Below are 19,123 nucleotides of genomic sequence, written 5' to 3' on the forward strand. Positions count from 1 at the left end.
TGCAAAAATGCCGGCAACTTTAAAACTACCCACAGACATTCTTGAGTATATCCAGAGTGTCATCCTTGAATAATTAATAGAGGACCTCGAAATAAAAATCCGCGAATTTGGGGAGCCTTCTGTATGTACAGTATACCATTAACACATCTACATGTTTAACCACCCACAGTTCCCACGAGCTTTGACTTGTGTGACTGGAACTAGATTTTAGAAATTCAGAAAATAATAGTGTCTCTGCCAATACAACTGTGTCTCCAATAAAGGGGGTACTTGCAGGTGTTTATTGCCGTCAGATAAAGGGGTAAGCACTAACATGTATATCCTCCATGACCCATTTCCAATGACAGTACCTGTAGAACCAATCTCAGTCAGTACCAGCTCATGTCAGCACTGAAAGGGAGAAGGGATGTCAGGGATCCTTGGAACTTTGGGCTGTCACACCCATGGATATGTTGACTGTACTTAAATATGGATTGTCCAATCCATTGTATGTGTTATAAAGGGTAGAAATTTATAGTTAGATGGTACATGCATTAAAATATGTGACTACAGTTTTTAATTGCACAAGAAAGTCCCCGTACGACAATCAGTTTTGTGTGGTTGGTGAGGTTAGATTATTTGTCACTTGGCATTGTGTTAGTAGTGAGTCTTTCACCAAACATTTTTGATGCACCTGTGAGGTGGGAGTAGAGTCACTCCCCTTGTATTTTAACTTCCATGCTATATTTTTACCTTAACTTTAACCCTTTGGATCCTGAAGTTTTCCCTAAGTTGAATAAAATCATCTGGTGATAACCAGAATGAGATTTTAAAGTGTGACATCAGCACAAAAGGGTTAAAGTATTAGTTCTGTTTGTATTATGGGGGCTCCCACATTCCCATTGCAGTTTTATGGTGATGCTGCAGCTATAAAATATGGGAAAGAGCTGTAATTGAAAAACTAAGATATAAATTTGCCCATCAGCCTCATAACAAAGTGCTGGCCGGCCACCTTCCAGCATTGACCTCCTCATGCCACCACCACAGCCATTACCATCCATCATTATCTCCAAAATATTTATGAGCTGAATTTTCGTATTACTCCTGTTTTATATTATGAATTTGCTTACTCTTATCATATTTCCAAGGTTTATTCATCAATGGTTACACATACAATCCTGTACGTATTTCTACTAATATTTGGGAGTGTGACATAGTTTCAAGGAACATAATTCATATACGTATACATAAATGTTCATGTAATGGATTATCATACACTGCAGTGTTGTACAGGAACATAATCCTTTTGATATACAGGGTTCTATTATGCTAGAAGTGAAAGAGATGGACATCCAATAACCAGCAGAGTATGTGAATGATAGGTGAGCATGGCACTGCTGGGTTTTAAGGTACTGTACAGTATATCACAGCAGGTATAGTGACAAGATGAAGGCAAGTGGCAGCAGGTTGTTTTTCTTCTTTATACCAACCAACCTGTAACATTGTTGGAAATGATTTAAAAAATATAATTTGAAAAAAATATTATTGGTTGTAGAGAAGTATGTCAGTCATTTTTTAGTATGAACTACAGTAGCTAAATAAGAACTCAATAAGTGTTTAATGCGTATCTTTAAAATATTGTCTCTTTTTATTAGTTTTTACTCATAAAGAAAATTTTTGAATGAGATAGAATCTTTTCCCATCAGATTCATCAATGGAGTACACAGATAGTAGTGGTGTAGATCTGCAACAGTTCATAATTCAAACTTTACACAAGAACCAAAAAGACCGCATGATGCTCCTGAAGATTGAACATGAGCTAGTCAGCCTTGTGAAGGACACCAAGTAAGTTACTCTTTGCCTTTCTCTTTGGTAATAACATCCCTGGTTCTTCTTATGTGACTCTGGGTAAAGGACTCCCGTTTCTTCTGTCGCACTAAAGTACTTTATCCATTTTATTGCATTTATACGTACTCTGTACTGTACTGTACATGTACAGTATCTTGTTTTTTGCATGTTACTAATTATGTACAAGTAGTATTTCTGATAGATCATAATTTTAAGTTACAGTTGAAGAGTTCTTAATGGAATAATTTTTATGTTTTATCATTTATGGAGGTTTTATTCTGTTTATCAAAACAGTGACATTTATCAAGATGACTTTTTGCTGCTTCTTTGGCTTTTACTACTTTACTAGTCTCATAACTGATGCACTGGATTGGGGGACTTATGTGCTGTACTCTGCTAGCAAGCTTTTGAGCTGATGTCTCAAGGATCTTTGGACCCTTCCACTTTTAATGCAGTAATAAACCAGAAAATTAGAAATAGGTTCTCTCCCAGCTGAAGCACATGCACTAGAATGGGGCTAGTGCTGATGAGTCAGTTGTCAAGGCTGAGAGTTAAGGATCTATCACTGCCTCACTTCTTTGCATGTGCTTCAAAATCCAAACAATCGAGAAAACAGTACCCAGTCACATCGCCTGTTGTTTGGACATCTCTCATCTGTCTACATGTTTTTGGCAGCTAAGTGATTCCTTTATCATGATATGACTTTAGAAATTGCTTCATGAGAGTCCCTTGCATGTGTGCCATAGCATGTTAAAGCGATCCTCACTGTTTGAAATCCTCTGTGATACACAGAATTTAGTTGCATCATGAAGTATTTTGTAAGTATAAAACTTGGTATAGTATGTGGTTAAAAAGTGCCATGGTGGTGACCCACGATCAATACGGAATGTAGCTTATAAAAGGCACTTGCCTTTACTGAAATTAGCTGTACTGCATAGTGTGGTGGGCTAGAAGTGAAAGACTGCTCAAGAAATGTTGGTAGATTCACTGAGTAAGGGTCTGCTTCAGAATTGGCCCCCCCCCAAAAAAAAAATTATAATGTGGAGATTGAAAGGATTCATTTGGCTGAATATCTGCTGGTTTCTAAGGAATGCAAGAAAGGAACACATAATTTTACATTGAGGTCGGGTCATTTCTATCACTGGAATGACTGTCTCTTACCAGAATTTGATTCAATAAACTGAAATTAGATTTGTGACTTGCCTGATAGAAGAGTACCAACTGTGACATTGTTGGCATGAGGGGTATTACCAGAGACTGTATCTGTTTATACTATATCTTCTGAATGGAATAAATTTATGGGGAGACCACCAAGGGAATGTCTTGTACAGTACATTCTTTAAATCCTCTACCTTCTGATTGCTGTCCTTGTAAAAATTATACCACTGCTTTCTTCAGCTGCTTTGGTCATGCAGAATATCAATAATTACAGAGTTTGTCAACACTACTTAAGGTCATGCAAGCCTAAAAGATATTTAAGATCAAGATTTCAAGCAGAGGTGCTAACCCACGCAAGCATGGAAAATGGCCGTACAAAGGGTGTTGATGATGATGAACCAACTTCACAAAGAGACATCCATTTTGCTGGAACAGGGCTAGAAGGCAATGCTGAGGAACCCCAATGAGCATATACTGTACCTAAAGCACAGCCAAATCTCTAGATTTACATTTCTAGCTGATCAGAAGGCACACTTGAAGACTTAGCATGTCAGACATATACACCCATCCGTGGTATAAGCTAGGCAATTGCAGGCATTCTAATCTCTCTGCATAACTGAGGTGCCAAAGTGCAGGCACCAGTCTGGTGGCCCTCCTTTGGACATTTTCAATCAACTGACAGTCCCTAACATATCTCTGGGACCAGACAGAGTGACAGTACTGCAGGCAGGGAAGCACTTCAATCTTGAAGATCGCTATAAGACCTACTTGTTTAGTTACTTGATTCACCTTCTTCTCACAATGGCCCGAGAACTTCAGTTCATTGTCACCATGCAAACCCAGGTCATTTTTGCATTCGGTCTCTATTAATGCAGTTTCTTTGTCCCTTTTGGGACATATGATACACCTCCATACTGTTGGTATGACCCAGGTGCATCCTCTTACTCTTCAAGTCATTGAATCTTAGCAGCTTGTGATAATGGTGTATACACTTGGGATAAGTACAAAGAAAACATGCAAATAGTCCCTGAATGTGAACACACTATTTGTTATCTACATTGCCCCCCCCGCTTAACATGGGGGTTGCATTCCCAGAAAGTGACATATAGAACGAATCCGTGTAGAGCAAACCGATGATAAGATAGGGATACATCAGGTGGACCCTAAAAAGTGCGAGCACACACACACACACACACACACACACACACACACACACACACACACACACACTCTATATAGGGCTGCCCACCAGCCTGGTCTTATGGCTCACTGATTTCTTGAGTGGACGTCGTCTGGCAGTGAGGTATCAGGGTTCTGTCTCCACATTCCAACACCTCACCTGAGGTGTTCCCCAGGGGACCAAGATGAGACCGCTGTGCTTCCTCACCCAGATCAACGACGCTCTATCGGACACTCCTCACAGGTGGTAGTACGTGGATGACTGCACTGTGGGGGTTACAGTGGACAACACTGCACCAGACTACTCATCGCTACAAGGCACCCTGGACAGGCTACAGGCATGGACTACGGAGAACAAGGTCACCATCAACCACACCAAAACCGCAGTCATGCACATCAATACCGCCACCACTCCAGTGCAAGCTCCAGCAGTCACAGTGGGTGCCCATCCTCTCCAGTTAGTGCAGTCTGCCAAACTCCTGGGTGTTACCACAGACCACAAACTGGACTGGAAGGCCCATATAAACAACACAGTCAAGGCAGCCTCGTACCGTCTCTACATGCTACGACGACTTAGGTCACTTGGGACACCCACGCCAGAGTGGAGGACAATCTACAACGCCTTTATTCTCCCCAAACTAACGTATGCGTCACCAGCCTGGTCATCTTCTCTTAACTCCACCCAACAACGTTGGCTAGAGAAGGTACAGAAAAGGGCCTGCAGAATCTCCACCACCAAGCATTAGCAAGGTTTGGCAGTGGACTATTGCACCATCCTCGTCATCACCGCCACCTGCCACCGGCAGTCCCCCACCCACCTTGCGCAGTCTGCTACTACAACAAAATTTAGCCCATAAGAGCCCGCACTGATAGATATAGGAATAGCACCATCCCATATATTGTTAAAATAAGAAACAACTCCTGATTTATGTACTGTACAGCCCTGTAAATGTATTCAACGCAAATCATTGTGTCTAAATCAAATGTAAGTTTGTATATTTTCAGCCACCGGCTGCAACTCTATTAATAAACTGTTTATTATTATTATCACACACACACACACACACACACACACTACTATTTTTTTTTTTTTTTTTATAAAATGGCCTCCAGCCTCCCCCAATAGCCACACCTTCGCCACCATTTTATTACCTTAATATTAAATATCCTAATACATAAGTAGCCATACTAGCTGTGTTGAATTAGTTGAGCCTCAGATCTATGCGGCATTCAGTGACTGTAACCTCATTGTCAATATCTGCAGCTGTTGTCGGCTTTAGAGCCGAAGCTCTTGTTCCTCTGAGGCAGAGCAAAGCCGACCGAAGGAGAGAGAAGAACAGTCGACATCTCATCCAGGCTGTAACATAACTTCTGGGCTGCTGCTTCTGTTCGGAGATCACCCCTGCGAGTCTGGCGTAGAAACATCTTGCACTTGGTCCTATCCCACCAGAGGTTGTGAACACTAGAGGAGTGAAGCTGCCTTGATCAATGTTCTGAATTCTCTCCCCATATGCCTTTATCTTATCGTTCTCGTTTCTCCTGTGTGCAGCATCGAGAGCTAAGTTACGGTGACATGCGGCCATGGGATAAAAAATCCTGATGTTGAAGAAGGCTCGCTGTCCCCGCGTCCAGAATCCTCGAGCACTGACGTCAACACGGGCTTCGTTGGATGTGTTTGAAGTCCTATGTTGGAAGATCTCACCGTCCAATGGAAGGAGGGTCGGTTCTACTATTACATCACGGTAGATTTCCTTCAACATATTTGCTGTGAGATCCCTTACTTCGTCATGCCTCATGCATATGAAGCCCCCTTTCTTGCACACCATGGTGTGATCGGCGTCATAGGAAGAGCCACACACTCATTGGGAGGGCAAACCTTCCACTGGCCTACCGTACCTTAGAGCATTGGCATCTGTAAATTCTTGTTTATTGAGACTGAAACCATTTGCCCTTATCGGTAACGTAGTTAACCAGTTCGAGGCGCCCACCTCCTGCGCTATAGCTACTTTTTTTTTTAAATTCTCTGGTACTTGCTACAACAGTTGCTGCAACTTATCACTTTGGCTGTGCTGTCGTTCTGTCGTAATGGACCTTCGAATCTTGTTTACTTCGCTGGTATCTACCTCTCCTGTTGCGTTCTGAGCTATTATGTGGTCCGTGAGGGCTGCCGTGAGCTTAACTGAGTTTTGATGTTCGGTGGCAGCAATCTCCTCTGGATTGGTGAATCCCATCGCTCCCAGTCTCAGTGGTAGTGCAAGGAGTGATCTTTTTGCTGGGGTTAAGTGAGGGTGTGTCGCTAATTTGGGAATGAAATTGACGTTGATAGCTTCTTCCAGAGGGTGGAGGAGGTGACCAATAGCAGGGATAGTGTGCATCAGGTAGTTCCAGCGATGCTTGACTCCATGAGTGAATGCCGCAAAAGCCGCATGTGGCTCTGTGTTAGCAATCTCAGACAGTGTTTGGATTTGCCTAACCAACTCATTCACCTTTCCCGTTACATACTCGGTCTTGAAGTCAGTCGTGCCGATTACTGCGCCTAGGTGTCTTTGGCCTTCCTTTGTTATTTTGACCTCACTTCCGCCAAACACCTCCATTGCCCGCTCATAATGTCCTGGCTTCACAATGAGGAAGGACTTGCTGGCGTTTGGGTGGTACCCTATTTGTGGGCCTCGCGATGTTACTAGGTCCCACCCCTTTCTGATGTCCTCCACTAGTTTGCTGTCAATCGGAATCGAGTATGACGATCATCCAGCTATGATAAAATTATATGAGTTATTAAGAATGTCCATTTCGTTGATGAGCTCTGAGGAGACTAGAGAGGCCGATACAGGACCGGCAGTGTCATCCACAGATGTGGCATGTGTGTATTGCTACATCTAGTGTGAGAGGGGCGGCAGCAGCATCTTTCCGGCGCTTGTTTACCTTGGTATGCAGTCAAGCTAGCTCAAAAGCGTTGACACCTTCTTGTGTGGTGCTCCTCCAAGCGTTACGTTGTGGAGTAATCGTCTCCCAGGTGAAGGTGTTGATTTGGCATGTTTTAAGTTTTGTCTAAAAACTATCCTAACACCTTTTCAGTTGCCCACCAGCATTATACAGTCGACTCTCGTTAATTCGGACCCCTTTAATCCGAATTTCGGATAATTCGGACAAAATATTAACTTTTTTTTTTTTTTTTTTTAAAGATTTGTAGGAATATTACCTACGCGGACCTTAAGCTAAAATGCTGGTCCACCCACTGCTGGGATAAAACACCAGCGTCTTTTTGGTCAAATGTAACCTCTCCACCACTAGTGTGGGGGGGGATGCTACTTTTAGCTTCAGACATGAAAAATATTTACCATTTACTGCCAGTAAACAATGGAAACGTAAAATTTGTACCAATTAGTAATGAAAAGTTGTGCAGTTCCTTCAGCAAATGAAGCTCACCAACTTACAATAGGCTAAATTACCTTACAACGTGTTTTCAGTCATCTATGTTGAAGTTCTTAGCACAGGCTAACTTATCATATCATATACGGTATCACAGTTCTCATTGATCTTAAAAAAATACCGGTAATAAAAACCTTTTTGATATTTCACACTTAATATAATACCCGGTAATCCACTTCAACCTCCTATTGTTTACAACGACACATGACGCACCACCAGCTGTTGAGTATCAGCTACACGGTACACGTGTTTTTCGAATCGTTTTCAGTTAAAAACTGTTACATCACATGTATATTTTACCTTAACTGTGCCTGAATGAATATATTCTCGGAAATAAATAGTAGTTTTGCTGAAACGTGATGTACTTTAATGTAAAATAGGATAAAATACATGAGGAAAACAAAAGACTTTACCTAACCTTCCGATGTTCTAGAGAAGTTACTCTTTTTTTTAATAGTTTTTGGTTATAATACTGTTATATTACAATGGTATTCTATTCATACTGTGCTTGATATAATACATTCACGGAAATGTAATATTTTTGCTGAAATTACGTACGTATTTCAGTGGAAAGTGGGATAAAATCGTGACGAAAACAATGACTTTGAAATATAATGCAATATTACCCCCTAAATCGGTTAATTCGGACAATCGGCTAAAACGGACACCCTTCCCCCCTATTAATCCGAATTAACGAGGGTCGACTGTATTTACTATTCATTATGTGACTGTAAAGCAGCTGCTTTGGCAGTCTACTGTCATCCATGCGGGTAACATGGCCAGTTTGTGTCAGCAAGAATACTGGCATTTGTTCTCTTGTCTTCCCAGCGAACTCAGAGGATGGAACGTAGACTAAGTTGGTGTAAGTTTTCAAGTGCCTTGAGGTGCCTGCTGTATGTGACCCATGTCTTGCTGCCATATAGCAGGATGGGAGGACCACTGCTCAATATATGTGTGACTTTAAAGATAATTTCAGTTCCCTACAGCTGAAGGCTGAAGACACAGGTAATAAGTCTACCAAAGGCTTGAGATGCACATCTGATCCGATGTTGAATCTCTTCATTTTTATCCGTGGTAGTGGACAGGTGGGAGCCGAGACAAGGAAAGTGGGTAACATTAGAGAGGGTAGTACCGTTAAGCTGGATGGATGATGGAGGTGTGGCTGAACCAGGGGCAGGCTGAAAGAGAATCTGAGTCTTACGTACATTCACTTAAAGGTCAAAGTGTGCATACGCATCTGCGTAGGTATTCAGGATCTCATGTAGGTCACGTTCAGTGTGAGTGACAAGGGTGAGGTAGTCTCTGTACTGAAGCTTATTATTGGAAGCTGCCGACACCTTTGTTCCTGCCTGTAGCTGTCTTATGTGGAAAAGACCCTTCATCTGGTAATGGATGTCCACTCTGATGGCGAAATTGGCGCTGGCACGAGTAAGGAAGGCAGCCAAGAAAATGGAAAAGAGAGTTGGTGCCAGTACACATCCTTGATTTACCTACATTTGGATGGGGAAGAGCTCGGACTGGATGCCATTGTGCAGGACACTGCCGTTCATGCCATCGTGAAATTGCCTCACAATGGTGATGAATTTTGGTGGGCAGCCAAAAAAGACTGAGGGTCCACCAGAGGGCTTCCCTGTTGACCGAGTCGAAGTCCTTGGCTAGGTCAATGAAGGCCATGTACTGGTCATGACGCTGTTCTCTGCACTTTTCCTGTATCTAGCGGGCAACAAAAATCATGTCAGTGGTGCTACGTGATGGCCTAAAGCCACATTGAGATTCTGGGAGATCCTGCTGTAGTTGCCACAGTCTGATCGGTCTTCCTTGTTATTTTAAATATTGATGATGGAGACGTCTTTAAGAGATTGGAGGATTTCCTTCTTTTCCCATATATTCTCCAGGAGAGAGTGGAGAGGCTGGTAAGCAGAGGTCCTCCTGCTTTATATACCTCGGCTGGGATTCCATTAGGCCCTAAATCTTTGTTATTTTTCATCTGTTTGATGGCAGGGATGGAGGAAAGCTGAGGTGGGTCATCTCTGGATGCTGAGGGACCTGCTGGGTAGTCAGGATATCCGCATCAGTGTTTCATTTGAGTAGCGAATGTTAGTGCTCTTTCCAGCGCTGAAGGATGCCTTCTTCGTCTTTAATTAGGGAGTTGCCATCGGATGAGTGGAGGGGGGGCTGCACCATGAGTGATTGGCCCATAAAAGGTTTTAGTGGAATTTAAAAATTTGTACATCTTGTGTTTGTCTGCAATTTTTTGCATTTCACATGCTTTATTTTTAAACCAGTCGTTTTTTTTTTTATAGCGAAGTTTGCGTTGGGCTGCCACTTTCTTCTTGCGAAAGGTATCAGCTTTGGTTCGAGACTGAGGGTTGTTCTGCCAGTCAGTTAAGGCAGCACATTTATCATTGACGAGTACAATGATTTCCGCATCATTTTCATTAAACCAGTCCTGGTGTATTCTTTCAATCTGGCCGAGGGCCTCTCTGCAGGTTTTTGTCATGACAGTGTCGAGAATACCCCTTTCAGCACTGGGATTTGGGTTGTTTGTTGTCGGTTTGTTTATCAGCCCATGTTCGAGCTGCTCTCTGAAACATCCTGGAGGCTTGTTGCCTTCGCTGTTTTGGGGCGACTTTAAGTGAGAGCTTGGATCTGACAAGCCGATGATCAGTGTCACAGTGGTCTGAGCCATGCATGGCTCGGGTGATGAAGTCATCTCGGCGATCTCTATTTCTGACAATGATTTAGTCAATGAGATGCCAGTGTTTAGGTCGTGGGTGTTGCCACGAACCCTTGAACTTGTCGGCCTGCCCGAACAAGGTATTGGTGATAGTGAAGTTGTGTGCAGCACACTTACTGAGGAGGAATAGGCCTTTGAGATTACACTTGCCTACTCCATTTCTCTCTATGATTCCTGCCAAATGTCAGCATCTCTACCAACTCTGGCATTGGAGTCGTCTTGGAGCACAACCTTATCTTCTCTGGGTATTGAGGTTAGCATCTGTCAAGGTCAGTGTAAAAGACCTCTCTGATGTCATCCTCTGCATCCAGTGTTGGGGCGTGTGCACTGATGAAGAAGGCATGATCTGAGTGATTCAGTGGGACTCGGAGCGTCATGAGGCGCTCGTTGATCGTAGCAGGCATTTCAGTTAACCTATTTAGGATGCATTGGCGGATGGCAAAGCCAACTCTATAAGTGCGGTTTCTCTCCGCAGCAGGTTTACCCTTCCAGAAGAAGGTATTGGGAGAACCCCGTTCTGTGAGTTGACCCTGGTGTGGGAGCTGGGACTCACTAATGGCTGCTATGTCAATGTTATACCTAGCTAGCTCTTTTGCCACAAGGGTGGTTCTTCTTTCAGGGCACTCAATTGTGCCAGTAGCCAGAAGGGTCCTGACATTCCATGCAGCAACCATAAGAGGTTATATAGTTTTTGTTTTGTTTTTATCTTTGATTATAATTGTGTTTTCGACCGCATAAGGATGACCTTACTGGGTGCGGTTGCCCAGTCAGGTAGGTGCTTTAGGCAGATTATGTTTGGAGCATATTTTCTAGTTCCCTTCCATGTGAGGTGAGCAGACTGGCTCCTTGAAAGGGCTGCTCGGTCGCAGAGACAGGACCAGATTACACTGCTGCCTAGATCCCAGTGTATAAACGACCATCTTATCTGTACTACCCATGTGCAGAGTTATGACTAGACAGACACACACACACACACAAAAAAACACACACACATGCATGGATACACACACACACACACACACAAAGCAAAACAGAGCAAAACAAAAGTTCAGACATTGTACAGCTCTAAAGTAGCTCACTAATACACATACATCTATCAAACTCACCTAAACATGATGTTGTGGAGGCATTGGTGTTTCCATGAAATCTGTTGCCAAACAAAAAGCCTACCTAACTAATGATAAATAGTACACAACTATATGTAGTCCCTGGTTTACAAACTTCTGACTTACCAACATCCGCCGAGACCAACAAGGTTAAACTTTAAACTTTCAGTATTCTAAACACTTGATGACTTATTTGTTACTTTCATTTAATGTATATTGTCATTCTATTTTTCTTTTCTCTTAAATTAAGTGATTTTAGATGTATATAAGGACTTAGGCTTTGTTATAAAGTAGTGGGATTTTAAACATTGTTCTGTAAGCACTGTATGCACATAGCATATTTTTCGACTTACAGGTAGTTCTGCTATAACGCGATAATTGTGTTCTTGTAAAATATCGTGTTATAGAAAATCGCGTAATAGAAATAACAGGGCTTATGGAGAAAATAGGGTTAGGTGCAGATTACTCGAAATCAAAAAAATTTAGTAGTTAGCCTAACACAAAGGATAGCACAGTCTAAATACATGTTACATTCATATCTAATAATGAAATCATACAGTAAATGTAACACTTTACTTGATGGGGGAGAAGGGTGATTTTGAGGTTGATAAAATCGAGCTTCTCTTCAAGTGTTATATCCTTTCTTTTACGATCATCATCAGGAATTCTATCACCAGAACGCTTCTTGTTGATATTCTTCTTTACTATATTCACAGTTAATACAGTGGGGTATGCTATAACGAACGGATTCTACTACGAATATTCCTATAACGAACGGTTTTACCTATAAAATTGAGAATGCTATAACGAACGAAACTCCTACAACGAACATTATTTAATTTTTTTTTTTCTAATTTATTGTTTTTTTATTACAAATATTAATGATATTCTTTATTTCAGGGGTTTAGATGCATCTTTATGCACTTTTTTACAATTTTTACAATTTTATATTATATTTTTCAGTGTTAAGTGGTTGTATTTGGGGGCCTGGAACGGATTAATCCTATAACGAACGAATGCTATAACGAACAAGGTTCTAGAACCAATTAGATTCGTTATAGCATACCCCACTGTACCACAAAATTGGAGAAATAGTAAGCAAAAATCGCGTTATAGCAAACAAGCGTTCGCGTTATACAAATATCGTACCTAATTCATAAATCGCGTAAGAGCAAATTCGCGTTATCAAAACACGCATTATAGCAGAAATCACTGTATGTACTTTTCGACTTAAGGTTGTTCCCAGGAACAGAACTCATTCATAACCCGGGGACTACCTGTATTGTACTGTAATTTACTTCCTAACACATTAAAAACATTAGTGACATTCCCCCTCCTGACCCTAAGCAACGGTCCCCATCCCACTCTCTATACAAAGAAATGTTTATTCTCTTTATGTTTTTGACCTCATGATAGTTATTTCTTTTCCTTTTTTTTTTTTTTTTTTTCACACTGTATGGAGGATTGTGTTCCACGGGGCTCTGTTATTTTGCCTACTCTTCCTTCTTTTTGTGAATGATTTACTTCACACTACGACTAATTCTATCCATTCATACGCTGATGATTCTACTCTTCACTCTTCACATTTTTCCCTTCCCCCTAATTCTCAAACTAGATCTGTTTTTGGAGCTGATATCATATCATCTATCAATGCAGATCTGTGCAGCAGCTCCAAATGGGGAGGTAGAAACTTGGTTGAATTCAATATTAATAAAGCACAGCACTATTTACCAATTACACTTTCCAAAATAGAGGATCTCCCACCAATCACATTTCAGGATGCAATCATTCTGCCAAATTCTAAAATAGATATGCTAGGCCTCATCATTTCCTCTAATATGTCATGGAAGCCACACATCCACAACATTGCTAAAGCTGCATCCTGAAAGCTGGGAATGCTGTACAGATGCCGTAGCTACTTCATTCCTGAGCAGTTGCTTAAAGTTTATAGGGATTCATTCGTTCTAACTTTGAGTACTATTCTCATATCTGTGGTGGCTCTCCTTCTGTCCAACTGTTAGATAGGGTGGAATCAAATGCATTTTGTCTTATTAACTCTCCTCCTTTAGTTGATAATCTCTCTTCCCTATCTCTTTGCCGCAATGCTGCTTCCCTCTCTCTCTTTTGCAGGTACTTTAACGGGCAGTGTTCAGTGAATTTGGCATCCTGTGTACCGCCGGCAAGGCCATGGGCTCGTAACACTCGTCTTGCCCACGGTGCCCACTGTTTCTGTGTGGATGTCGGTCACACTAGAATAACCATTATGGTACATCCTTCTTTCCTCACACAGCCAAACTGTAGAATGCTCTGCCTTCTTCTGTGTTTCCATACTCTTACAATCTGGTTTTCCGGCATCTTCGTGGTGTAGATTAATTAGTCTTTTTCTCTTCTATTTGTAATTTCTTTTGACTCCTATTTTTTTGCCCCCCAGGCCCCGTTGTGGGTCGATGACCTGTGCCTGGGTGGGCTATTTCCCGTAAAAAAAAAAAAAAATGTAACTGAGTAAAAAAAAAAACTGATGAAAGTTACGTTTATTCACCTGAAATTAAGAGTTGAAAAATAAACATAACATAACTCGTCCTGCTAAATCTTGCTGGTGCACAAAGAAATGTTTATTGTTATTCCCTAAAGATATTTATTTTTATTTATTTTTTTGCACATTCTGTATGTAGGATTGTGTGTGCATGTAACTAAATAAAAAAATGAAGAAATTATCCTAAATACAGCTCTAATCATATCAGCATTCCTCTTGATTGACTCGTTCACGAAGAAACCATTCCGACTGAGGTGGCGGACTGGCCTCTCTCTAGTCATTGTAGAAAGTTTAACTTAATTTTCAGGGTATATATAGTCCTATTATTCTTTGTTGGAGTGTCCTTAGGCAGAGGTGGACTAAGAGAACATTTAGGTGGGGCCATGATGACGAAAGTAGACAAAGAAAATTAAGTTAATCCACGCTAAGGTTTTGGTTGTGGCTGGACCGAGCATTAGATAAACTTTGGGCCCACGTGGTGCATGGGGATGCTATCCTTGGACTGTAATTGACTAGACAGTCAGCTGGCTTAGCGGGCAAAACATTTTCTAACTGACCGTGTTCAGCCGAGTTTTCCCGTGTGAATATTGGCCCTGTGTTAAGTGATACTGGGTAGTAAATAAAATACCATGTTCGAATGAATCTGCATTCAACGAACCATTGTTAAACAAGGGGGCGGTATATAGGGAAATAACAGGCATGGTCTATCAGAGATACGAGATTCATGAAGAAGGCACATGCAGTTGACAAACAACGACTTAACAACATGGCGGCACATGCCAAGAGGAGAGAGACATGATTCTGATATTTGTATTGAGAGAGTGACTTAGTGGCAGTATTATAACAATAATATTTCACACACTTAAACGAAAAGCTAGATGAAGCGACATAGTGTCTAGAGTCAGTGAAACAGTGTTTGAACTCATGCATGGTTGCTTATGCCCTAAAGTACAGTACATCCACTACGTACACTGATGCCCAGACTATAACCCCTGCCTTGACCCCAGGAGTTGCGTCCTAGCAACCAATCCTATGCTAAACTAATGCATAGCACCTGTTAGCTGTCAAACACCTCTGTAGCCTGTGGGTGAAGCTCCAAACTGCCATAGCCCCTTTGCCATACCACTCCTCCCTCCCTGGAACAATGGCACATCATTAGGAGTCAACTTAAGTGTGAGCATGCCTTACTGGCAGTGCATATGGTGTTAATATCAACATTGTCCAAGCTGTAGCATTATAAAGGGCCCAGCTGCAGCATTGACCCAAAATATCCTTGTTTCAGGAGGTTAGGAAAATAAGAGCACTCAGAATTAGGAGACACAATAAGAGAAAACCCCATATATAAGATATAGCAAAGTGACTGATTTATCATATTGTAACCATCTATCCTGCGATGTTCAACATGAAGTATATGTGCCTCCCAACTTAGAATGTACAAATGCAATTCATAACAATAGGTAAAGATATAGCTGTTTGATATAAATTACTGCAGATAATACACATTTTTTACTGAGATACAAACCACAATTTTCTATGATACTGTATAAAATTTATCATTTGTTTTCATAATGCATATGCATTATCTACAATCTAAATTGTATATCACTTGTAAGATCCGTATTTAATTTTCTTTACACTAGAACTCCTTTTCCTGTTATTCCTACCAGACGAACACACCACAAGTTTCCTCCAATGTCATCTTATCAGCGAATGCTTGTTCATCGGTGCGCTGCATTCTTTGGTCTGGAGCACAATGTTGACCAAGCTGGAACTGCCGTCATTGTAAATAAAACCCGGAATACTCGCCTTCCTGAGACGCGTTTCCGCGATCACTGCCGCGATGACCTTCTGGTGCCGGATGAGCCGAAGAGGTCTATCCTTAAGAGGGACTCATCATCTTTTGACGATGGCTCAAATTACAAGGTTAGTTGTTTTTGGTGACGGGTACAGTACGTACTTGACACCACAATTAGAATTGGACAATCCAAATGACTGGCAAAAATTTTTATAATTGTTTCTTGGATTTATTATGCAGTTACCCCTTCCATCCTATTGCAGATCGCTTTCGTTTATCTTTAAATTGGTTATTGTTTTTATGTTTGTTATTTAAAGTGTATGGTGTTTGCTCAGGTAAAGATAGTGAGCTGTGAAGTAAGTATATACTGTATATGGAATTTTATACTTTGACATTAAAGAATAGTGATAGTACAGTAAAACACTACAAGAACATCAAATGAACACTGATCACCTCGTGAATCTCAAGTAATGGAAACTCAATTTAATTTTAACAGTGTCTCAGATGTGAAACAGTATGATGATTGGTTTGATTTTTTTTTTATTATTCATAACCAAGTGTGAGAGATTGCTAGTGGTGACATTAAGGTTCATTCATATGAGAAGTACCTTGTAATAATGACAACCTATATACGTGCTGTGTACAATATTCATAAAGAAAATTGTTTATCAGTCAGTGGATTATAAACTTGTAAATGAACCTTAATAAAAATAAGATGTATGAGTTGCTGACATAATTAGAGTGTGGCTACTAGGTAAACACAATAAAGTATCTGACATCTGAGAATCTGCTTTATGAAATACCTGTACAGTAGACTATTTTACAAAAGATTTTAATTATGAAATTCAAAAATATAAAATAATTTCCTTTCATTTAATTTTCCACATACAGTATTACATAAGTGAAGAGAAATTGGACACATAGACAATTGGTCAGTGAGTGTGCATGGTGAGATGAGTGACGAGTTTACTTGTCTTCAAGTGAGTTTGAGGAGTAAGTTAGCTGGTGATTGGAGGAGATTGAAGTCACATTAAAAGTTTATTTGTAGACTTAATAACATTATGGATGTAATGGAATAATGAAATAAGTTTGTGTTCAAGTATTAGCAGAAAAAAATAACATAATCAAATTGACACAAGTACTATGGTTTATCCCATGTTTTCCTTAGACATTTGTTCATGAAAGTACAGGTATCCACTTGACATAATTATCCATTTTGCAGAAGCCTCTTGATCCCAGAGTTTTTGGTTGACAGATACTTTATTACATAAGTAATGTTATAGTGCATAGCTTGCATTTTGTTTTAAAGTATTTGATGTGTGTTGTGTGAGAATTAGGTTGAAAGGAATGCTGCTGAATGTACTGTAGTTAATAAATAAACCTTCAAAATAAGTGGCAGTTCAGTTCAGTATATATATCATAGTGCACTGATTTTTCATCTGTAAAGGTAGAATTAATATTGAAAGTGAGAAAAGTTAGGAGTGCTTCACTACCGTACTGTGGTAAAGTCAGAGGAAATTCCTCAGTTTGCAAAGCCTCAGACTAGCTATTAACATCATACGTGGGAGGTTGCCACCCCACTCATTGTGAAGATGCATAAAACCTGTTAGGTCTTTTTTTAAGTGTTGCTTAGTTTGTTGCTCATTTATCCAAGGAAACTGTTAGGAATGGCAGTGTGCTATTTAGTGCCAAATTAATGTAAATGAAAAAAAGATACTTGTTGTCCTACTGGAATATGTTATATCTTATATTCAGTTTGATTTATAACTACGGTATAGCTAGTTATAATATTGTGATTGTGATACTTGTTATCTTCCGTGCTACAAAGAAACTATCCTTTAGTATTTTATGTGCCTTTGGATTGTTGTGATTCAGAAAAGCTAGACTGGAAACCGAGGTGTTTATGTGAATTCAGAAAATTTGAAGATATTAATCAACAAATAACATCTAACTGCTGAGTAATGTGTCAGATGTAAGATGTTAAGCTGTAAAGACAACAGGACTTTTGTTAGCATAGATATCACATGTTTAATATGTACTGTTACCTGGTACAAAGATGTTAACAAAGTGAATTACTGTAGTTGACTGTTCAACATTTTTGGTATAGTTTAATCAGTTATATTACTGAAAAAATAAGGTAATTATTTTTAAGAGGACCTCGAATAAGTTTAGTTGTGCATTTCTAATAATCAAAATTGAAATTACTTGTTGTAAAAGTATGTTGTATTATCTGACAGCTTATGAGCATATGTGTAACATATTGTTCATACATTTGTCTTCTTTTATTATTGAAGAAGATGTGTGTGTCTCAACACTCACCCTGATTATCAATTATCTCAGTATCTTTAGTGTTGACTTGGTCTTTCAATTTTCATTCATCTAATGACATCACCAAGACTATCTTTTAGTCATATCATTATTCTGTTTACTTTTTTGTGCTGATTTTGCTTCATTTGTTGTTGTTCTTCTTCTTGTCTAATCACCTTAATGTACCATTGTTCACTTTATGCATCTCATCTCCATCATGGTTGTATCTTCTGAATTTTTTCCCCATCATTCCATATATTTTTTGCAAAATTCACCTTTACATAATTCCATACAGTTTTCCTCAAATCAACCCATTCTATATTCCATAAATTTTGCCTTAAATTCTCCTTTCTATGACACGCCATTTTATTCAGAATTCCCCAATCCTTTTTTTTTTCAAACATCTTTCCTTTCTAGTTTCCTACTCTTAGGTCTCTAAAGCTACCTCAGAATTGCCTTACTCTTTATTCCATATACTGTACTGTACTTTCATCTGAATCCTCCTACTCTAGATTCTGCACATTTTTCTTCTAGCCTCCCTGTACCTACTCTACTCCATAGATTTTTCAAGATTCAGAATTAATAATTTCAAAGATATTGTAAAAAAAAAAAGGTAATGATTCACTCTCTGCCTCTATGTGGTGCATGTGTTTTCCTGAATTCAGAGCAAGTTGGTTGTACTTACAGAATCTTCTAAAAATATTTGAGTTGGCAATCATCTCTTCACTCTCACACATTGAAGACCAGTAACAGTCTTGAAAACTTAATTAAGAATTTATTGTCCAACTGGAATTAATACAAAGTGTATTGGCACAGATATGATAGCCTGTGGCCTCATCTTTAGAATCATAAGACTGCATGTTAGTTTAGGTTGAATTAAGATGTCCAGATGTATGAAAAGAAGGACGGTCCCCTCACCAGAGTTGCTCTCGGGGAAACAATTGAAGAAAAAGAGCACAAAAAATATATTTATATGAAGTTAAAGTAACAAGAAATTATAATTTGCAGACCACTGAGTTTTACTGTAGCTTTAGTTATGTAAACAAAAAAGG

The 19,123-nt window shown here is 39.9% G+C and overlaps 1 protein-coding gene across 8 annotated transcripts in view; it reads left to right on the forward strand.

Annotated features, from left to right (window-relative positions):
- Window positions 1-19,123, forward strand: part of LOC121858317 (cAMP-regulated phosphoprotein 21-like) — a 286,877-nt gene that overhangs the window by 127,215 nt on the left and 140,539 nt on the right. For all 8 annotated transcript variants that reach the window (XM_042354669.1, XM_042354670.1, XM_042354667.1 and 5 more), the window contains 2 exons: window positions 1,686-1,824; window positions 15,637-15,892. In XM_042354669.1, the coding sequence (XP_042210603.1) occupies window positions 1,686-1,824; window positions 15,637-15,892 (395 nt within the window). The remainder of the gene's footprint in view (window positions 1-1,685; window positions 1,825-15,636; window positions 15,893-19,123) is intronic.

Source organism: Homarus americanus, unplaced genomic scaffold (genome assembly GCF_018991925.1).
Source record: "Homarus americanus isolate GMGI-L3 unplaced genomic scaffold, GMGI_Hamer_2.0 scaffold57980, whole genome shotgun sequence".
Classification (NCBI taxonomy): Eukaryota; Metazoa; Arthropoda; class Malacostraca; order Decapoda; family Nephropidae; genus Homarus; species Homarus americanus.